At 38.6% G+C, this 23,970-nt stretch overlaps 2 protein-coding genes across 3 annotated transcripts in view; one reads left to right on the top strand and one right to left on the bottom strand.

The window, feature by feature from the left end:
• Positions 1-209: 209 nt before the first annotated feature.
• Positions 210-1,722, bottom strand: rpl38 (ribosomal protein L38). Its single transcript, XM_077625920.1, has 5 exons — positions 1,650-1,722; positions 1,420-1,446; positions 844-904; positions 367-489; positions 210-276 (listed from the first exon to the last, which is right to left on the bottom strand). The coding sequence occupies exons 2-5, from the start codon at positions 1,420-1,422 to the stop codon at positions 251-253; spliced, it is 213 nt and encodes a 70-aa protein (XP_077482046.1). The 5' UTR covers positions 1,423-1,446; positions 1,650-1,722; the 3' UTR covers positions 210-250.
• Positions 1,723-3,341: 1,619 nt separating this feature from the next.
• LOC144092784 (uncharacterized) overlaps positions 3,342-23,970 on the top strand; it is a 155,246-nt gene continuing 134,617 nt past the window's right edge. Inside the window, exons 1-5 of one of the 2 annotated variants that reach the window (XM_077625876.1) lie at positions 3,342-3,413; positions 6,567-6,716; positions 6,784-6,884; positions 8,804-9,095; positions 20,522-20,626. The gene's annotated coding sequence lies outside the window, so the exon portion shown is untranslated. The remainder of the gene's footprint in view (positions 3,414-6,566; positions 6,717-6,783; positions 6,885-8,803; positions 9,096-20,521; positions 20,627-23,970) is intronic. The other variant, XM_077625875.1, reaches the window with a different exon arrangement.

The following is a 23,970-nucleotide window of genomic DNA, read 5'->3' on the forward strand; positions in this document are numbered from 1 at the left end:
ACACTCTTGGTTTAGACGTAATGTTTTAAATTCCAGGACACACTTCAAAATGTTTCTGTGAAATAATCTTGAGTAAACAAAAATAATGTTTCAATATGCGTCAAAATCTTCCTCATCTGTCTTGGTGTGCTTACTTGTGTTCAACCTTGTTGAATGTTCAGCGTAGGCCTGACAGTTACTATCACATTAAACACCAATACAAAAAAGACTTTGTTTTCTCATTTTTATTACAATTTTCTGTACATCAAATTTACTTCAGCTCCTTGACAGCCAGACCTGTGGAGAAAAAAAACCAAAACAAGCAAATTAGACCATTATTTCTTTAAATGTCAGGTCAAATAAGGAAGTTTGTTTGTTTCCACTGACCGGGTGGGAGTGACTGCTTGAGCTTCTCGGCCTTCTCCTTGTCGGTGATGACCAGCGTGTACAGAAATCTGCTGCAGCGAACCTTGAACTTCACATTGTCCTTGTTCTTCTTGATCTTCACGGCTGTGGACAAAAAGAAAATGTATCTTAAAATAAGAGCATTTAAGAATGAAATTAGCAGTTTGTGGGTCACTTGACACAGGTTTTAGGGCAAGGCTGAATTTACAATATCCTTCAAAATATCAGCGTCAGCTTTAGGTTATAATACATCACTGTGGTGATATAAAACAGTTATTCATATTACAATAGGTTATCGATATGACTGATACCTACTGAAATTTTCCACCACTAAAGTGACACATTTTTTTTTACAAAAGTCTGGCAATAATATAGTGATTTTACACTCATATTTTGCAGTTTTTGAGAGCATGTTTACAAAAATGAACAAAATAATTGCATTTTTTGTTGTTTACTTACACTTAGCATCCTTCCTCCTGGCTGTCAGCAGGAAATCTTTGATTTCTTCAATCTTGCGAGGCTAAAAACAAAACAAAAGATCTTAAGCCAATACCCATGCAATTGATTTCAACGGAGTATTAAATGTAGCTTGTTGGTCGACCGGTGGAACTAGGCTTTCTGTGACAAACCGAAAGTCAGCACTTGGTCTATCTTTACTCTAGCAAGTGTAAATGCATCACCGGCACGCCAGTCGGAGATGTTTGGAACCTTGCAGCTCAGTCTCAGGAACATATTAATAGTCAAAAATGGGCGTCATGCATATTAGAAACCTTTACAACCCATCCTCGAACTTCCATTGTTTGTAGCTGTTCCTGGTTCTCATATATTCTCTTTTATTCATCCGTAGTCACTTTAGCATGACGTCTACTAGCAACAAGGACACCATGCTACTATAATTACAACCATAGCTCATGCTAGCGTCAGTGTACCTATTCAACCACGTATTCTCCCCAAATTACATTTTAATTCCCCGTTCTACCATTAATAGATAAATTAGGAGTTTGCAAGGGCCTTGCTCCATTTTAAATTGCTTACCATGGCGCCGTGTTAGCTAGCGGAATGCTGAAAGACACAGAAAAGAGACGGCGTCAGACAATTGCCTACTACTGAGATTATGGTCAGGTTGTGTGAAAAATGGATGCACTAAGTATTGCAGGGGAAGGGAAGTAATATATGAAAGTGTAATTTTGTGGTTAGAATACTTGGATTATGTGGATGGATGAAGATTTCAGAATTGTGCTAACGTAAAAAATTGCGATGCTCACCCTGGCTAGCAAAGAAAGGATGCAAAGGGGCGGGACTTCCGGTTTAGCAAGTTTATATATACGTCACTATGGCGAGCGCGCAGGGCCAGATTTACTATTTTTTGGCGTATTTTATCGCTGTATATGTGCTAGGAAGCCTTTAAATATCAACGTCGTAAAGTTTTCAAGTGAAACACCAAATTTGAATGAATTTAAAATACAGCTAGCATTGTACAGCCTTGTTAGATAGCTTCATACCATAGTTTTAAATTCTAAATTCCATTTTTCTGCAATATTTATCTACTTTTTCCTCCCTGCCGCGTTTCCAGTGTGCCAATATTTAATGAATGTACTGAATTGTGTTTAATTTATGAATTCTTAAAATAATCTCACTGTCAAATCACATGTGTTAGAGAGGAATTCCTAGTCAGACGTCACCATGTTTGTGCGTCTAGTCCAGGGGTGCCCAACTCCCGTCTTCGAGGGCCCCTGGGACGCTAAAGTTCTTATTCGAGCAAGGACGTGAATTTGTTAGTCACAAGAAGGTGTAATTTGCATTCCGACTTTGCATGGTTTGCCCCCCGATAACAACGGGGCACGCCCACTTATTTGAGCATAAATGCAGGTGTCAATCTCAGCCCAGTCGGTTGCAATGTTTGCTAATTTATGTCACGACTTTAATGAGCCCTGCTTGAATTTTCTCCTTTCAAATAAGATCAACGCATGTTGTCAATAATTTACAGCAGGAGAGGCCCACTCGAGGCGAGTACCCCCGCTCGTTAAAGTGTGAGTGACAGGATGGGTCCGTTCCCATGGAGACAGCACGGTAGTATCACTGAGGTGGCTGGGGGAGATTAGTAGTACATAGTCAGCCATCACCTTCCCCAAAATCAAGACATTTTCTCGCATATTGAATTTTACAATTTATCTCGTACAAGACGCCCCCTAATTCACAATTTTCACCTCCATTTTCATGGTTTTAATATCGAGTACAAATGTGTTACTTTGAAGGGAGAGTCTTAAGTAAATTTGTTCTTTCTGTATGTATGAATCGTCTGCTGGATTGTACATTCCTAAACGCTGTTTTCTGCACATAGACAAATTCAAACAGGAAGTTACGTCAGTATTCAACCAGAAGTGTAAGTAGGGGTCAAGTTTGTGAACGCTAAGCAAAATGGCTGCGCCTGTTAGCGACCGACGACAGGAATTAAGTGAGTTTTTCACGTTTCTTGCAAGATCCGGTTAATTTTTGTCCCATCGAATTTCATTCATAGACGTCAAAATAGTTTTAAAAGCGTTTTGTCTGTTTATCTTTTCTCTATTTTGAAATAAATGACCGTATCGGCCGTATTGTCTTACGTTATGGCGTTTCGGGTTTTTAACCTTTCATTTTCGTGCATGTTGTTTACATAAACTTAGGATCCATCCTCGTGCAAGTCTAATTTGTTCACATAAAAGCCGTACCCTTTATCCATTCATCATTTTTTAGTTACAAATACGGTGTATATATGCGAGAAAATACTATTTACAATTCAGTCAAAGCTTCCATTTTAGAACGATCAACTGTAATTTGAAATTAGTTTGACTTTTCATGAAGGAAATCAATACCTTGCTCGTTTATAGAAGTACTTGTTGAAAAATTTGATGTGGAATTTTATCAAATGATTGTCTATTCATTGTAAAATGTAAACAATTCCTGTGATTGTTTTTCAGAAGGTTGCAATTGTGCCTGCTGACACGAGATGGCGGTATTCTGCTGAAGATTTAGTGTATAGTGATTTTCAGGTATTCTAACATGCAGTTTATTGGTTTCTTTTTGTGAAATGATTTACTTTATGGTCTATGAGATGTGACGATTTCAAAGAAGCCAAAAATAAAAAATATCAGGCAAACCAGGCATATATTTGGGGCAAAAAGCTGAAGGCTAAAATTGTAAAGCTAAAGTGAAAAGTAAGTAAAAAAGGTCTGTCCATTTTTAAATAAACTGGCTAAAACATACAAACAAACAAAATCAGACTGAATATTTTGAGTTACTTTGTAGTTAAACTGGATAGAAGATATACAAATACTAATTGTGTTCTCATATGCATTGCTAGGGGGCGCTGTGGAACCACCAGTTCGAATTATACCTATTTTGAGTGTTATTTTAAGGTTTAATAAATATATGAATCAACCAATACAAGTTAACTTGACTACAATAGTTAAATAGAAAAATGACTTCTCTCTCTTGTGTTTTTAATGCAGAAATCAACTAGTATTTCAAGTTTATAGACAAACTAGATGACTAGTGTGTACAAATTGCATGTAATCCATCTCAAGAATTTGTTAGCATTGCTATAAAAGTTTGACCTATTCCTTTTTGTATTCTTACATCTTATGTTTTGTTTCTTATAATGTAGCCGGAGAATTTAGAACTCCATTTTTATGGTCGTTGGAGTGTTTAAATTGAAAGCTTGACTAGCTGAAGCGGGCAAATAACGCCATCATATCCAAGAGCAAAAGTTGAAAATAGAGTCTCCGCCTCATTGTTCCAATGAAGCCCCGCAGCCACGTTAGCGCTTAATCAGGGTATTTAAAGAACTTATCTCATTCTGTGATCCCACCCGTGCCCTAAGAATTCATATTAACATCTTTTGCTTCGGCGTCGTCGTCTAATTACCGCAGACAAAGAGCTGCTGGAAGGTACGCGGGTATTAAGAGGGAGTAATGATCCGAGGCAAAACCAAAACAGCCAGAGAGATATGGAAACGCTGTTGCTAATGAAGAAGCCGTCACCTCTGTGGAATTCAATCTCTTGGACTGTAAGAAAATAAATCGGAAATATTTTTGCCTCATTGTCAGCGTGTTGTCAGTAAAATTGAAGGGGGGTGGGGTCTATTTTTTTTCTTGATTTTTTTTTTTTTTAGATCTAGGATAATATTTGTGGTCTCCTAATTAAATTAAATTAAATTTGACCCCACTGGTTTATCGTAGTAGCCCGGTGGTTAGCGTGTTGGCCTCACAGTTTTAGAGTCCCGGGTTCAAATCCAGGTCAGTCCACTTGTGTGGCGTTTGCATGTTTGCCCCGGGCCTGCGTGGGTTTTCTCCAGGTACTCCGATGTCCTCAAGCAAAAATGCAAGGTAAGATGGTTAATAACAACAAAAACAACAAACCAACAGATTAAAAAAATCAAACAATAATAAGAATTAATTTTTAAAAAATCAATAAATAAGTATTGGCGGCCCGGTGGATAAGTGTTTAGCGCGTCGGCCTCACAGTGGCGGTCCTGGGTTCAAATCCAGGTCGGTCCACCTGTGTAGAGATTGCATATTTTCTCCGGGCCCGTGTGGGTTTTATCCGGGTACTCCGGTTTCCTCCCACATTCCAAAGACATGGGCTGATTGGACACTAAATTGGCCCTGGGTATGTGTGAGCGTGAATGGTTGTTTGTCTCCTCCTGCCCTGCGATTGGCTGTCCCCAGTTTTGTTTCCGAAGGCAGCTGGGATCGGCTCCAGCACCCCTGCAACCCTGTGAGGATAAAGGGGTTCAGAAAATGAATGAATGAATGAAAATACCCACCGTGGCTGTTAAATCTAGCTCGTTGTTTTGTACAAAAGTCGCAATTGAAGTTAAAGGACCGCAGTTAGCGCCATTGCAATCTATAGCCGCTATCGTAACGTACGGTGACCTCTGCGCTGACCTGTGCTCCGGCACCACTTTTAAAGTCAAGGAGCTTAAGTAGCTGTGGATGTGGGACTTGGCATTCTAATTGGCCCTCAACCACGCGGCGTCCTACCCCATCGCAGTGGCTTCTCAAAGCTGCTGTGACAGGTGCACGTCTTCACCATGAATTATGGAACGCCCCCGTGGGGCAAACGTTGGTCCGAAACGCGGCGAAGGGCCCGACCGCTCGCCGTGGTCGGCGTGACATCCTTCACTCCATACAAATTCGAGTGACAGCGCGCTCTCCTTCGTCAGCTCGGCGCCAAGGTCGCGCTCTTTACATTTGAAAACCTCATTGAAAAGCCATCGTCAAAAATCAATCTGGGAGTCAAACTCCAGCCGACCCTTTTCTCTCTCTCTCTCTCTCTCTCTCTCTCTCTCTCTCTCTCTCTCTCTCTCTCTCTCTCTCGCTTATTGGGTCATGCCATTTTACAAGGATGAACAAATCTCTGAAATCCTTCCAACGGGGCTTGGTGACTGATTGCCTACAACTGGAATTTTTATAAAAATGGAATCTCGCCCGAGGCTGAATAGGATGACCAATCACTTGTTTATGCAGAAGGAAAGTCATTTTAGATTTTTATATTCAAAACCCCTCTTTTTTTAATAAATACTGTATGTTTCTTACAATCTGGGAATGTAAATATACACCGCGTAGTGCAAGGGTGTCAGACTCGGGTTGGTTCGCGGGCCGCATTAACGTCAACTCGGTTTCATGTGGGCCGGACCATTTTAGTTATAATATTTAGATTTTTTAAAATAAATGGATTAAAAGAACTGGATTAAAATTCCTGAATATTCCGTTTTTTTATAGATCTAAAAGTGTTTATTTTATCTTTTTGTTATATATTTTTAGATTTTACAAAATGATTTTTGAACTAAAAACACAGAAAAAAATGATTAAAAAATGACTGATTGATTTAAAAGGGGGAAAATCAGGAAATGTAATATACATCTATACTCTTCATTTTAATTTGATCCTAAAACAGAAAGTTGGCACTCATGATTTACTTTCTCGGGTCGCACAAAATGATTCGGCGGGCCAGATTTGGCCCCCGGGCCGCCACTTTGACACCTGTGGCGTAGTGCATAAATAACAACAACAGGTAGGTTGTCGATGTACTTGGATTTCCATATTATTCGTTTCTTCTGTAAAATGTAACTATTCAGATAAGCTGTAGAAAGACAAACCAAGTCAAGTTTTTATAACAGAGATTTGATTTTTTTTTCCCAGGGAGGCTCGCCACCCTTCCTGCTCAAAACGGGGACCCCATGCAGGGCGAAGACTTGGTCCAGGAGAAAGTACGCTCAAAAGAAAGTCCAGGACGGGCTAAACTGTGCCTCCCATTCTGCCCGAACCTGAACAGTGAGGACGAAACGTCAAGTACGTCGATACCGAAAGCCCGCAATTCCGACTAGAATTTTCTTTCTTTCTTTCTCTCAAACGTTAGGGAGCGATTTTTCAAGAACATCGCCCACGCATGACACATGAAGATGTCCTCCATCATGACCCCGCCGCCTATTCCACGTCAACAGAAAAGGCAACAGAGAGGTGAGTGCAAAAAAAAACAACTTATATACCTTATTTGTCGCTCCAAAAAATGGTGACTGAATCGAGGGTACGGCTTATATGCGCATAAATTAGACTTCGCAACTGTGATAAAGACAACGCAGAAACGCAATGCGGCCGATTTGGTCATTTATTTCAAAATAGAGAAAGGATAAATAGATAAAATGCCTAACAAAATTTATTTTGAAGGCTATGAATGAAATTCAAGGAAAAAAATAAACTATCTTACCTGCTATTAAAAACGACATGGAGAAAAATACTAAAATTAAACGTCACAGTGTTCATCTTTTGAAATAATCAATCCGATGAACTGGTCAATTATTGATCCGTGTTCTTGAATTGAATGCTTTTATTGTCATTATTAGGTATCATAAGATTTAAAGTTTTCTCCACGTAGTGCACAAATAACAACAACAGACAAACAAGCAAATAAATAATTAATAAATAAGAAACAAAACACCGCTCGCTGAGTTTATGGACTCAACAACAAACGGAACAACACATAAATAATATATAGAAATGATAAATAAATAATCAATATATAAAGAAGTAGTCAACATAGTATAAGTAGTAGTCAACAGAAACTGTCTTTGAGTCTGTTTGTCTTGGCTGTTATTGCTCTGTAGTGCCTCCCAGTGGACAGCAGTTAGAAGTGTTGGAAACCGGGATGCCTATTGGTTTTTATGATAAAAGCACATTTGCCAATTATTCAATAGCATATTACTTTAAACCCAATTTAGACCCGATCCCACCTGTGAACATTCTTTCAAATCATATCTTTACATTTTTCACTCTCCCCCCAAAAAGGGATGCTCTCCCCAAAAAACATCCAATGACAACTTTGGTTCCACGAGTAATAACGTTTGGCTGCGTAGACTTGAGAGGTGATTAAAAAAACATTAGCCAAAATGACTCCGTTAGCTAATTCGCTAGGCAGTCACCAGAAAACAAGTTAGTATACAGGAGGGGCTTTGGAAAAAATGACAATGGACGATAGTATTCCTCCTCCCTCCCATAATTTAATTTCCCATCACGCCAAATGCAAGGGAATGCGACGACAAATGTGTACAGAACATTACGCCAATAATGACTCGAGAGGACGTCTTTTCTTTTAGGCGTGACCGTCGTGTGCTTATTGCGTTGACACAATGTGATTTTCTAACGTGTATTTGTACTCTCGGTTGTCCGGCGGCCGCGCTTCTATTCTAATCTATTCCCATTCACGCCTTATTTGCCTCCATCTTTCATCCCGAGCTCCATTATCTTTGAAAATTGCCTCCCGCTGTTTAACGATATGGCGCCGCCCGACACAATGCACCACGGTTCCCCCGCCGTGTGGCGTTTTGTCAGGTCGCCGTCTAATAACCGCGTATGGCACTCTTGTGAAAATGTTTCTCCCAACGACTGTCATAAATAACGAAAGAGTGCCGTTCGTTCAGGGCAAAAAAATGAGGGAAGATTGTATGGGCCACACTTTTGGGAAGTAGGGAACAGTCATTTTTTTTTGGACAGTGGCTACGGCACCCCGCGTCTACTAAATATTGTGACTTCTATTTTACGTGAACTTTAAAGTCCTAGTCTTTACTGAATTCGATATATTGGACTTTACTGAATCACGACTGATAGTCCTTTTCCTTGTAAAGTACCGTATTTTCTCGCATATAAGCCGCATCCGCGTATAAGCCGCACCCTTAAAAATGCCTTAAAATGATTGAATTTTACAATTTGTCTCGTATAAGATGCCCCCTGATTCACAATTTTCACCTCCATATTCATGGTTTTAATAGGGAATACAAATGTGTTACTTTGAAGGGAAAATTTTGAGAAAAGTTATCGCACAAGATATTTAATTTTATCAATCGATTGCTAGATTGCACATTCCTAAAGGGTCTTGCCTGCAGGTGTACGGATTCCAAAAGGAGGTCACGAGGTCAGGAGGAGCAGTACAACCAGGAAGTGTGTCCGAGGCTCCGGGAAAAGCTAAGATGGCGGCACCCGCCATCTATCGCAAAGGATATTTAATTTTATCAATCGATTGCTGGATTGCACATTCCTAAAGGGTCTTGCCTGCAGGTGGACGAATTCCAAAAGGAGGTCACGAGGTCAGGAGGAGCAGTACAACCAGGAAGTGTGTCCGAGGCTCCGGGAAAAGCTAAGATGGCGGCACCCTGAGCAAGCAATGGTGACACACAAGTGAGTTTTTTCGTGTTTTATGCAAAAGACGGTTTATTTTTTTGTTGAATTTTATTCATAGATGTCAAAATACATTTTGTTTAGCGTTTTATCTGTTTATATTTTCTCTTTTTTGAAAAAAATGACCGTATTGGCCGCATTGTCTTGCCGTTTTGTGCATGTCAAGGCTAATTTATGCGCATATAAGCCGTATCCTTGATTCAGTCATCTTTTGTTTTAGTTACAAATACGGTGTAGATTCAACAAAATACGGTAATACCAAAATAACTTAGTTTTAATCCCACTTTAGCCATTTCATTTTTCCTTTCAATTTCGTATTCCAATTCATCACACGACAAACACAAAGATTCTCCATTACCGTTTTCCATTGAGTCAATTCTCCGCGATGAACTATGCAAAAGCAAACATTCCAGAAAAGATTTTTATTGCACAATTTTAAGAGTTGTAGATCTATGCAAGTCTTGCGCATTTATGTTTGGAATACTCTGACACGATGCTATCATTTAATTAGGTGTATAAAAACTCATCAAAGTATGACACGAGTTGAAACTTAGGTAAACTTCTACGTTTTTTGGTGAACGTGACCGAAATGCCAACATGTTTATGATGATTTTTCCAGAGAGCTGAACGCAAGTCGACAGCCAAATAGCAGACTAATCCAAAGTGTTTGAGATCAGTGGCGCTGTTGGTTAGCCGCTAGCTAATTGCTTGAACTAGCAGAACTATTGGCAGCGTTTCTATTTCAGATAGTACTGTAGTATCTCTCTCAAAGCCTGGAGGCTGAGCGCCCTCCCCTTTTTTGTCTTGCCTGGGCCAATTGGAGCGCTTTGAATTCCTAATTCTGAATTTACCCCTTCATATCCATCTCAGTGGCTCTTTTGGGCCTGGGAAAGATTCGATTAGATTCGATTAGAACTTTATTTCATCCTGCATTCAGGAAATTACTTGGTTGCTGTAGCAAGACAGACACAGAAGACATTGTAGACCTAGGGAAAAAAAATGGAGCCACACACAGGAAGTCCACAAGGTGGGGACCTTCTGCAGACTGAGACTTTGGTGACCTTTATTAGAGTTCTAGGAACAACTGTTCAGAGAGTTGACTTGTTTTTTTCCAATTTGTGGGGACTCCCAATTCCAAAAAAATAAATGTTTCCCAATTTTAAGTGTCATATACCATATTTTCACTACTATAAGGCGCACATAAGTCTTAAATTTTCTCCAAAATTGACAGGGCGCCTTATAATCCAGTGCGTTTTATATATGGACCAATACTAAAATTGTTATCACGATAAAATCAAATAAATCAGTGGATAGGGTACACCATCCTCTACAGCTCTCACAACTACGGCAAGCAGCTCTACTATTTTCCCCCGTAGAAAAAGTACTGCGCAGTGATTGCTGGGATATATAGTTCTTTTGTCAATACACCCAGTATGACGGCGAGCACACTAATTTGGTGCTGGCCGTCATTTCGGCTGTATTTACAAAAGAAATCCTGCCGCTAGATGTTGGTGTCAACAGAGCATTCAAAGCTAGACTGCGAACTATATAGAGATAGAGATATGTATATGTATATGGATGAATATCGAACCGCAACATGAGATTATGGCTACGTGATGCGTATGTCAAGCGACCGGATGGCTTTTTTCACAGCTCGCCGTCACTTTTGATTTGCGATCAAGTCATGAAAATGAAATGATGACGTGAGTACATTGTAAAATGGCTAAATAAAGTATAACCCAACTCAGTTTTGCTTCCGTTGCCTTTTTAAAAACGTGTTTTTAGCATGTGGGTGTAGCGTGCATTTGGTGCATGTAGCACCAAATTAGTGTGTTTGCCGTCATCCTGGGTGTATTGACAAAAGAACTATATATCCCAGCAGTCACTGCGCACCGGAAATAGAGTCTAGGGTTGCTTCCCATAGCCAGCGCTATTGCGGTTCGATATTCATCCATATATAATATACATATGCCATGCCTGGCTGCGTCTATAAAAATGGTGCGTCCTTTGTGTGTTTAAAATACAGAAATAGCACTCGTTACTGACACTGTGGCTAAAAATACGATGTGCTGTATAGTCGTGAAAATACGGGACTTAAAATTTTGACATTAATCCCACTGATCATGGATTCTCATTAGTCTTGTAGGTGTTCACATAGATGCGTATCTGTCCTACACTATATTTTGAGACCCATAATTCTTTCTGACCATGAAGCTTCCATATTTGTCCATGTTTTTCTTTTGTCTGTATTTTCAAAAATCCTTCAGAACAAAATTCAAAACACTATTAATAGCGAGTTATAAAACAAAATGTAGAAAATCTCCACTGACTTGGGAACGTAGCTTAAACGTTGTATAATTTAGAGTAGAATTCCAAAATGATTATTTTGTGCTTATTCTAGCAGTGCCAATTCATTCGTCGACGGTGGCAATTTGAATGAACCGTTTGCAGAAATAATATGAAAACATTGGAATTCCATTGCCGTCTTTCAGTCCGTAAGCCTCCACGTTATCTTCGGATCCTTAGACGTCGTCTCGGTATTCGTTATCGTAGCCTTCTTTCTCCGCTTTGGCGCTGGCAATCTTAACTCTCGTTCACGCCGCGTCTTTAATTGCATTAGCGCTGACAAAAGAGGGACGGACGTGTAGGTTGCGTCTTCCACGAGGTGATCCGGTAATTGAATTTTAATTGTTTTGGCGGGGTCAGTCGAGTCGTATAAATAAGAAAGAGCAGAGGAGCCAAACGTCTCTGACGGGATATTATTCAAAATCACTTCTCGCCAAAGTCGATTACTGCAATAAACTCTGGTTTACAGCAACAGCTGTCTATTTCATTTCTTGTAAGGAAGAACTGACATTGCAAATAGCAAGTACTTAGCAACTTTTGATGCTAAATATTGAGCAGTTTCGAAACAAGTTTTCAATGTGATAACTTATAACTTCTCCATTTTTGGACCTATTTTGGAGGTTTGCCTTTCCTGAATGGGCCACTCACAAGTAAACGTGAGTTGATTTAACAAAGAAGGGACAAATGAATGAACCAATATTTGCTCAGAGGACTAGCGATGAGATGGAGCGAATAATTGAAGAAAAAAAATAATATCAGGATGAAATAACTGAACTGTGAACTGAACTAACTGAATCAAACAGGGGAACTAAACTCTATTTAACCACTTCACACACTACATTATTGGGCAAATAACCCCAAAAAGAGAACACCAACTCGATGTTAAAATCTCACTCGGATAGAACTCCTGAATCAACTCGTTTCCTGACCAACATATTAACAACTTCATGGATTCAACAGTTTTTTTGTACAATCTTGGTGCACACAGAGTGAAAATATAGTCAGACTTCTACTTACAAATGCCTCTAGGTACGAAATTTAGAAATTTTGAGACAAAGTAAATAAATTAAATAATTTAGATTAAATAATTAATAGTATGATCATTTTCTTTCATTTTTGTGTCTTCACATTTTTCCTACAAAATTAGAACATTGATTAATTTTAAAGGGTTTAGTTGGTAGTTAATGATAAAGTACTGCTCTACTTACAATTTTTTCATATATAAAGTACTGCTCTACTTACGAAATTTTTACATATATAAAGTACTGCTCTACTTACGAAATTTTTACATATAAAGTACTGCTCTACTTACAAAATGTTTACATATAAAGTACTGCTCTACTTACAAAATGTTTACATATAAAGTACTGCTCTACTTACAAAATGTTTACATATAAAGTACTGCTCTACTTACAAAATGTTTACATATAAAGTACTGCTCTACTTACAAAATGTTTACATATAAAGTACTGCTCTACCTACGAAATATTTACATATAAAGTACTGCTCTACTTACAAAATCTTTACATATAAAGTACTGCCCTACTTACGAAATTTTTACATATAAAGTACTGCTCTACTTACAAAATCTTTACATATAAAGTACTGCCCTACTTACGAAATTTTTACATATAAAGTACTGCTCTACTTACAAAATCTTTACATATAAAGTACTGCCCTACTTACGGAATTTTTACATATAAAGTACTGCTCTACTTACGAAATGTTGACATATAAAGTACTGCTCTACTTACGAAATTTTTACACATAAAGTACTGCTCTACTCACGAAATTTTCAACTTACGAAAAATGTTCTGGAACCAATTAATTTTGTAAGTAGAGGTACAACTCCATTAATTTTGTAAGTAGAGGTATGACTGTAAAAAAAAGTTTGAAGTTGTTGTCCCTGTATGGCAAATGTCACGTTTGTCACCAATCCGAGCTCCACCAAACAACCAGCTAAGAAACAAATAAAATGGCAAAGCAACGAAAAAAAAATCAAGTCCACCCCGCCATTTCTCCGTCTCGCTGCCGTCCTTGAAATCGTTCAAATGACAGGACGATGACTTGTTTCTTCTATACATGGACACAAGTGTCCCGCTGAGACTAATCTCTCCACCCGGACAAAAAAGAATAGACATTAGCGTCTCTCCGCAATTCCCCGACAGCTGTTCCCCCGCGGTGTCAACCATACGCCATTTTTATCTCCCAAATATCCGAGTAATCGAAAAAAAAGACTCAATTGCGCGCCGAGGGGGCCGGCGTATAAACGCACCTCACTTGACCGAGACTTATTACCGGCGCTTTAGTCGAGTGATGTCTTTGCGATATGTCGTATGATAAGATGGCAATTTCAATAAGAGGCTTGGCTAGGCCCGTGCAAAACCCCCCGCGCGCCCCCGGGCTGGGGGCGCCGGAGTAAAAGAGATGTATTTCACCAGGGAGTGCTTGATAAAATGAGCATTTGCAAAAGTGAGATCAAAGCCGCGTTGCCAGGGCGTAGGAACTTGGGGAGTCGTGGTGGGAGTGGCTTTTATTTTCCACTCCGCGGAAGAAGCGGCGGCGCTTTTAACGTTCTCGCCGACGGGGCGGCGAGCATGTTTTTCCCGATGCCCAAATCGAGGTGACAGCCAATGACAAGGCTCGATGCCGAACAGATCAGAGTGGAGCCATCCATCTGTCGTGTGTGTGTGTGACGAGTATGACAAGTTAACGAATCAATGGATGGCGGTCGTTAGGTGAGCCGTCGCACACGTGTCAAGAGTGACGGCGTGGAAAAACAACGGGTGAAAAACAGGGTAGAATCAAGGGTGTCAGACTCGGGTTGGTTCGCGGGCCACTTTAACGTCAACTTGATTTCACGCGGGCTGGACCATTTTAGATATAATATTTAGATTTTTTTTTTAATAAATGGATTAAAATCCCTGAATATTCCGTTTTTTATAGATCTAAATCAATGTTTATTTGAGCTTTTTTATATATATTTTTAGATTTTACAAAATGATTTTTGAACTAAAAACACAGAAAAATGGATTAAAAAATTACTGGATTAAAAGCCCTGAATATTCATTTTTTATAGCTCTAAAAACAATGTTTATTTTAGCTTTTTTAAAATATATTTTTAGATTTTACAACATGATTTTTGAACTAAAAACTGAAAAAAAGAAATTACTGGATTAAAAGCCCTGAATATTAAGTTTTTTATAGATCTAAAACAATGTTTATGTTTAGCTTTTTTTAAAATATATTTTTAGATTTTACAAAATGATTTTTGAACTAAAAACACAGAAAAAATGGATTAAAAAATGACAATTATTGATTTAAAAGGGGGAAAAACAATGACAATTTTTGTTATAGACTTTTTTTAAGCAGAACAAAACAATGACATCGTTTTTCTTTTCTTTCAACCGTTTAGCCTTTTTATTTTGCTTTAATTGAAAAACAGAACCTAAAATAAAAAGGTATATACATTGCCATTGAAAAACACGAACAGGGAAAAACAGTGACAATTTTTGTTATAGACTTTTTTTTTTTCAATGAAACAATAACGTAATTTTTCTTTTGCGTTCTAGCCTTTTTTTGCCTTTTTTTGCTTTAATCAAAAAATTGATGTGCCAATCAAAAAGGGCTTTCCAACCAGGAATAATATTCAATAACTAGTTATATAATAAAATAGGCTAACAGTCTTAACAGACTAAATGACAGATTAAAAAAGTCCAGTCATTCGCACCAGAAATAAGAATAAAATTCCCTTCACGCCAGCTTAATAACAAAAAATTTAAGTCATTTTATTGTCAGCTATACTGTAAAAAAAATAAAAAACTGGATAAGAACTTCACGGATGTTGCTTTTGTGAAATTCTGTAGTCCCACAGTGTGTGCAGCTTTGTCTAATTGCCTTGTTTTAACTGACAACAAGAACAAAAAAAACAAATTTTGCTGTTTTCAGCTAAAAAATGAACTTTTGCAAACTCTTGCCGAGCAATGAAACTATCGTCAGACAGCTGTATAATTAACGGCCAGAGCCGAGAGGAATTTATCGGAGCGTAAAGGTCACGCTGAGGGTTAGTGTTTTATTTTTTTGTTCCGGGTGCGAGACAACGAGAATAAACCCAGCGAATCTGATCATGTATGCATTGTCTTGCCGTAGCCACAAAATGACTTCAGGAATAAACAAAGGATGAATTTTGAACAGTTTCTTTCCGATCCCGCCGTCCAATGACCTCCGCTAATCTGCAAAGGTGAACGTGGACAATTTTCTTCTTTTTATTTCTTTCTCCGGAAGCAGAATTGCAAAGTGCGCCGGGGGAACGTGAGGCGCAGGTGTTGAATAGGCGTACATGTATATTTCATTAGAGATTCACACACTTTGAATTCATGTGGTCACCGCTATTAAAAGCCGCCCGCGTTGATGCGGCAACAAAGGAAAATGAACTGAGACGTCATTAGGATTCCTGGATATTTTCTCGGGATTTTGCCTGTTGTGTACTTTGTAATCAACCTTTGTCTGTCTATTTAAACCGTGTGTTTGTTAGTTTTTGTGGGATCGTCTGCCGTGTTTCCATGTCAAGGTCCATGTTGCTCGTTTCCCCATCTCTTCCCGTGAGGTTTGGTATTTTTTTATTTGATGCCAAGTCTTGGGTAGGGCGACCAGTCTTTGGGAAATACAGCTACAAAAGTACACATTGAACAGCATTGGCATCATGTTTTGGTTGGTTTGTGTGTTTTTTTGACTGTTGTGTACTTTGTAATCAACCTTTGTCTGTCTATTTAAACCGTGTGTTTGTTAGTTTTTGTGGGATCGTCTGCATTGTTTCCATGCCAAGTTCCATTTTAAGCGTTTCTCCATGTTTTCCCATCTGGTTTGGTATTTTTTTTATTTGATGCCAAGTCTTGGGTAGGGTGACCAGTCTTTGGGAAATACATCTGCAAAAGTACACATTGCACACAGCATTGGCACCATGTTTTGGTTGGTTTGTGTGTTTTTTTGACTGTTGTGTACTTTGTAATAAGCCTTTGTCTGTCTATTTAAACCGTGTGTTTGTTAGTTTTTGTGGGATCGTCTGCCTTGTTTCCATGCCAAGGTCCATTTTGCGCGTTTCTCCATGTTTTCCCATCAGGTTTGGTATTTTTTTTTATTTGATGCGAAGTCTTGGGTAGGGCGACCAGTCTTTGGGAAATACAGGTGCAAAAGTACACATTGCACAGTGTTGGCACCATGTTTTGGTTGGTTTGTGTGCTTTTTTGCCTGTTGTGCACTTTGTAATAAGCCTTTGTCTGTCTATTGAAACCGTGTTTGTTAGTTTTTGTGGGATCGTCTGCCTTGTTTCCATGCCAAGTTCCATTTTGCGCGTTTCTCCATGTTTTCCCATCAGGTTTGGTATTTTTTTTATTTGATGCAAAGTCTTGGGTAGGGCGACCAGTCTTTGGGAAATACAGTTGCAAAAGTACACATTGCACAGCATTGGCACGATGTTTTAAAATGTGTTGAAACTAGGCACGCTTTTTTATCCTAGTCCTGCGCTAATCTGTGGGTAAATTTTGCGTAACTGTGGGTACAGATGTTAGGGTTAGTTGGGGTTTTGATTGGTTTGTGTGCTTTTTGTGTACGTTCCACGACTGACCTAATGGTAACAACAGATTGCTAAACTGTGGGTACAGATTGCTAAATTGTGAGTACAGTTTAATAAAGTGAGTAAAGATCGCTAAACTCTGGGTACAGATTAGCTCAGATTTTTTTTTCTAACTCGGTGATATTACGGTATGATGTAATATTTAGGGTTCCAATTGCAATATTAGATCAACGTCGTTTTGTTGCTTAGTTTTACGTTACCCGAAGTTGTTTCGTTTTATGTACTGAGACTTTTGGCATAGTATGAGGTAAAATTATGATGTAAAATTACCAGTTACTCATTTTTCCATTACGTGAAGTGAAAGTTGATCACGGTAGGCGGAGTTTAACATTTGACGGCATGAACTTTGGTCTACAGTAATCCCTCGAATATTGCGGCTTCACTACATCACATTTTTTTCTGGTGGAATTTTTTTAAAATTAAATTTATAAAAATGTGAAAATCCACACAAACTCGCAAGCGGAAGCCACTCCCCTGTCCTCTGCTTGCTACTAGAACTCAGCACTAAAGTAAAAATAAATATATTTTTTTAAATTCATAAAAATGTGAAAATCCACAAGCGGACTCAGCACTGAAGTAAAAAAAAAAAAATATTTTTTGTAATACTTTGCATTTTTTTGTTTATCGCGGCCATGTCTGGTCTACATTAACCGCAATAATCGAGGGATTACTGTAAATGGCATTTAGTGCAACCGGATAAAACAACCCTGGGCTCAAATCCAATCATTTATCAACAAATATCTTACGTCATCCGTAATTACACGGCAGTAAGCATTCAACGCGATCAGCTCCCGCCAATAGAGGTTATCATTTGGTGAATAAAAAAAGCATAAAACAGTTCCCTAAACTATGTAAATTGCCTTCAGTCACAGCAGCCACGGCCATGTAGCATCCTTGACATATTGATCTACATTTAGTTGAGATGCAGCACTCGCTTGCGCCGCGTGCGGGTGAAGTGGATGTCTTATTAGCGCCCCTTTACAACGTGAGAGCATACATATTTGCTTTGCCCTCTACAAAATAATACAATCTACGAAAAAAATAAAAAAAGTCAAGATTGGTTTTATGCTTAAGTGCAGAATCTAACAGCTTCATTTCGTCAAGTGCGCCCGCTCCGAGTCGTCGCTAACGTTTATCGCGGTGGAAACAAATCATCTTTTCTTCGTAACTAGATTAGATGTCGACTAGAAAAATTCATTGACCGACCGACCAATTAGGAAAGCCGTAACAAAAGGTAACGCGAGTGAATTATTCAATGTTTTCTGGCTCGCAGTCTGTCACTTTCAAGACAATTTTCCCGTGTTTTATTTTATTTTTTTCCGATCACGTTTGATGCCTTTCGGGATTCGTTACGAGTCGGGATTCGCATTCCGCCGTCAGAGCGCCGTTGAATTTTTCAAAAGGCCGCCGCGTTTCCACTCCCTTTAAATCCGCGGCGTACGCTCGGGCCTACACGCCAGCTACAATATCTATACATAATAAATAGAGCGAGACGATGGGCAAATGCTTTGGCGCCGCTCGCCTTTCTTTACATTTGCAAATGTATTCAAAGTCGTCGCCGTTATTTAACATCCACTCTGTGTATCTACCTTAAAGAATATCATTTTTATCTCCCTGAAGTCAAGCCGTCTTTCGTCCGTCCGTCCAGTCCGTAAAATCCTTCTGGGTGGGATCCAGAGCAGGGAGACCAATCCCCAGGCCGGGGCCAAAAAGTCTTTCACACCTGCGTAATAAATCTGATAAAATAACTTCAGCTAACGTAGCTTTAAAGTCCAACTACTACTTTAGAAATTATTTGACTGAATTCAATAACTTTGTAAAATAAACCAGGAAAAAAAACAAAACAAAACAGCTTTAATTCAAATGTTCCAGTGTTAGCTAGGAAGCTAGGTCCAGTTAGCGAAAGTGATTTAGCAAATTTGAAAAATTTAATTGCTATGGCGAGCAACATTTTTGTTGTTTTTTTGTCCCTCTAACGAATTCAATTGTTTTATGAGAAAAATGGTCTAAAGTCTCAACTTTCCTCTGTCATTGGTTTCCACTATGCAGTGGCAAACCGTCCCTTAAAATATGTTTCATTGTACAATTTCACTCATTTTAGATCTGCGTGAGTCTTGATATTTTTTTGTCGAATGTCCTGACACGATTCTATCCTATAATTAGTATTTTAAATACTCGGGATAGTGAGACTTTGAAGTCATTGACTTCGTTTTCAAGATGTTTCCAATTTCTCTGTGGAAAAATAGAATGTAGCGTCTTCTTAAAAATGCCCTGAAATTGAAACTTCAAAGCTTCTCCTTTTAGTGGCGCCTGGCAAAAGAACATCTTCATGCAGATGGATTGATTGATACACGCGCGTTGTGATGGTGGAAGAAGCAATATTTTTTGTCAACCTGCTGAGTGATGACCTTTATGCACACATTCATATGCATAAATTCATGTGCGCTACCTACAAATGGGACTTTGAGGAATTATTGCTGTTGGCTGTTTTTCTCCGCTCAATTTTTTTCCCTTTTTTTCTTTTATAAATCAACGTACGTGGGCTAGACAGCGGCATCAAATGGCTACATTGAAGGATAAATACCGATGAAGACTTTGCCACCATTAGGATTAACAGCGGGAGATCTTTGGTATTAAAATACCATTCATTGCAGTATTGTGCAGTGTTATAGTACACTTTTTTTTGTTTAAATCGAACAGCCATGTGAATACAACTCAATGAAAACGACCGGGAAATTGTTTTGCTCTTCTGAAAAGTCAGTAGTCGATAAATTAGTGAGGATAAGTGGTAGAAAATCTGAAAGCCACGAGACAAATTATTGGAGTCATGTCATATTTTGGTGTTTGTGATTGTCATCAACCCGTCTGTGGATTTAAACCAACAAATCATGACAAGTTACATAGAACAGGGAGGATAGTTTTGTCTGTATCGATTAGATTAGATATTCATCCCGTAATCGGGAAATTTCATTGTCGCAGAATACAGACACAGAAAAAGACATTGTAGACATAAATAGGTAATAAATAAGTTAATAAATGAATAAAATAAAAAATAGATAAATAAAAAAACAAAAACTAAATAAATATATAAATATATGAATAAAAAAATAAAATAAATAAATAAATAAATAAACATATGAATGAATAAATAAAATAAATAAATATATGAATAAATAAATAAATGTGTTGCTGAAAAAAAATATAAATAGATATACATACATATATATAAATATACATATACATACATACACATAGATGTACATGTATACATACGGTTGGTCTTAACATTCAGCCATTTCTTTTGTTAATTTAAATAAAAAAAATAAGTCATGTTGCATTATTGTTCAAGCGTTAAAGAGCCAAGTTAGTCTTGTGCTTTAGCTAGATAGTTATTTAGCAGGACTATAACGTATTATTTTGCTTACCTTGGTTTCCATTTACTTCCAAGGTCTACACGATTTACTACAACAAGAGCAACAACAATAACAACAACAATAATAACAAGAACAACAACAGCAACATCAACAACAACATTGAACCACATGAATTACCGGTAAGTCTTTTCCATGATTCCCTTCCATCACAGTTTCGTCTTATTTCCTAAATGTCCGCTTACAAATTTGTTATTAAATTGTTTTCTGACATCTATTTGGATGAGTTAATGTAGGCTGAAGGTCAGTATGCAATATAATGCAATATTAATTCTATGTCCATGTGCTTACTGGCGCATGTTTGCTGACTTTGTTTTCTTAAGAAAATGACTACTATTTATTTCAATTGTCAAATCATATTCCCCCATTCACATCACAATGAGTTTGCGTGGTACAAAGACGGGTGCGCCTATCAATGGGAAATGTCAAGGATGGCCGTAACCTGCGTCATTTTGTGTGTTTTGTCCATTTTGTGCATTTTGCGTTGAATGCTTCTGAATATTTAAAATGGAATTCAGCAACAAAACGGAATAATGTGCTTTACTACAGTGCTCACACTTTTTCAGCAGGCAAAATACGAAAGAAAAGTCTAAAATCCAATGTATTTTTTCCTCATTTATGTTGCATAACCACATATATACAATTCAACTTTACTTGTATAGCCTGCAAATGTTCAAACCTCATTTTTGGGGAGTTTTTAAATGACACGGACAGTCGATGAAAACTCACAGACAAAAAAAAATGTCCTTAAAATCGTCGTATCGAAGCAAAACTGCCAATTTGGAAACCATTTTGAGGCATTTGGGAAGTATGAGGACGTTAGCGACTTGTAATTGTGAAACTAAAGCGGAAGCTTAAAATGGAGTTACGAAGAGTACTTCCAAATGTGCCTTAATTTGCACTGACGTTAAAGATAATTACAAGCGAGCGTCCCCCTTTAAAGGAAACGTCATTCATCATTAGCACGCTCATTTGTCTCTTCCCCTCTCCATCGGTGACAGCAGCTCGCTGACCCCGGCTCTCGGATCGCCACGGCGACCCAATCAAAAGGGCTTCTCGCTTATGAAAAATGACTTCTTAAGAAAGCCGATGTGACACATTATCGCCATATTCAACGGGAGTCTGAGCGAATAATAACTTTGCCTTATTAATGGAGGTGCGAGAGGGGCCAAAGGAGCTGCCAAGCCCACTTAAATGCCAACGTCAATCGCGTCAACCGTCCGCGCTCACATCTCACCTTTAGCTCTATTTTTAGAACTATCAATGCCCACGATAGGAAACAAAAAAAATCCTTATTTGACTTAACCCTTGCACAAATTCAGCCCCCTCATTTAATTCATTGGCTAGCAAGAAGTCCAATTTATTTCGACCTCTTGGTCAAAATAGTATGGTTGGTACATGCACACATTGTAAATGTTACCTTTTGTTTGGGTTGAAATGAAAAAAAAAAAATTATTCACTTTAACATATGTTTGATCTTAAAAAAAGACTACCAAAAATTGGACTTCTATATGTACAGTAATACCTCATTTATCGTGATTTATACGTTCCAAGACCTGCACCTGCCGCAATAGTGTTTTCCATCACATTGCTCCTCCCCCACGGCAAGATTTTGTACCAAAAAAATTCCAACACATCAACAATGGCTGGCTCTAGAGGTGACTGTGTAGTTTAGTTCAAAAAGAGTGCTAAATTTGCCAAAGCACCTTCTCTCTTCATACCTGAAACTTAATAGCAATTAGCATACGTCAACTCCCGTCTCTGAACCTCTTGGCCAATCATCTTAAAGCAAGGGTGTCAGACTCTGGTTGGTTCACGGGCCGCTTTAACATCAACTTGATTTCACGTGGGCCGGACCATTTTAGATATAATATTTAGATATTTTGTTTTATAAATGGACTAAAATAACTGGATTAAAAGCCCTGAATATTCAGTTTTTTATAGATCTAAAACAATGTTTATTTTAGCATTTTTTTAATATATTTTTAAATTTTACAAAATGATTTTTGAACTAAAAACACAGAAAAAATGGATTAAAAAGTGACAATTATTGATTTAAAAGGGGGAAAATGAGGAAATTTAATATACATCTATACTCTTCATTTGAATTTGATCCTAAAACAGAAAGTGGGCACTCATGCTTTACTTTCCCGGGCCGCACAAAATGATGCGGTGGGCCAGATTTGGCCCCCGGGCCGCCACTTTGACACGTGTCTTAAAGCCTGGCTGTAAGACGAAAAAAAAAATGCAAACACAACGCTATCTAAAACTCTGCTACTTGTGTGGCTGGGTATGTTTCATCGTTTACCTTCAACCAGTAAAAGGGACTATAATCTTACATATTCACATATATATGTTTCTTAACCTGAATATAAATATGTTCATTAATATGTGCTGTCCCTTATTAAATAAATCAAACTTCAACTCAAACTACTATTATTTAAATGGCCAGTAAAATACTGTTTTAAACATTGTTCCATAGCTTTTTCCCCCCATTTCATATTTGTATTAATGTCCCTACATCAAAAACTTTTCATCTCTATTTGGCGTATCCCCAGCAGAAAAAAAACGTATCCCTCGCAAAACGTGAACATCCGCTACACGTGTCCGAGGGATCTTCTCCAAGCCCCGCCAGAGCCCCCCGAACTCGACTCAAAGATAAGGCAAGAATTAACGGTTCATTTGCAAGGGAATTAATCTGTTTGGCCGGACCAATCAAAAGCCGCCGGCGCTGTCATTGTCACCGGTATCTGGCCTCCCCAGATAGCGGCGGGTCACTCCGGCGGAGAGGCTTTTTAATTTACCCACAATGATGGCGGGATTGCGAGGGACGGCGCACAATGGGACTTCTTTTTTTTGTATCGGCGAGGGGCTCGCTGGCAAAATGGCAAGCCGTCATCGGGGGAAAAACTCGGCGGCCGGCGAGCGTTGTCTTTTCACGCCGGCGAAGGCCACACACACAACGGCGCCGGTGTAATTGGAGCAGCCGCCGTTTGATAGCCGGAATTTAATCGCAGATCATTAATGCGCTGCCATTTGAAACGCCTCGGCGTCCCCCTGAATATAGAGAAGGTGACATTTAAAAGGCCCCCGGCCCTCCGACCCGTGCCAAACATTTTTCAAGTCGCCGCAAATCAATTCGCTGATGAGTCGCCTCCGGATATGAACGGCGCCACGGCGGAGGGGAACGAGACGCAAACCGATGAATACAGTCAGACCTTTTGAGATACGAGCTGAGTTTGTTCCGGGACCGAGCTCGTATCTTAAATTAATTTTTCCCATATAAAATAACTAAATACAAATCAATCTGTTCCCACCCTCTGATAAAAAAAACACCTCAAAATAGTCTACTTATGGAATTAATTGGTTCCAAGACTTTTTTCGCAACTTGAACATTTCGTAAGTAGAGGTGCACTTTATATGTAAATTCTCTGATTCGTTCCATGGTCCTCACAAAACTACCAAC

The sequence above is a fragment of the Stigmatopora argus genome, chromosome 18 (genome assembly GCF_051989625.1).
Source record: "Stigmatopora argus isolate UIUO_Sarg chromosome 18, RoL_Sarg_1.0, whole genome shotgun sequence".
NCBI classification, from domain to species: Eukaryota; Metazoa; Chordata; class Actinopteri; order Syngnathiformes; family Syngnathidae; genus Stigmatopora; species Stigmatopora argus.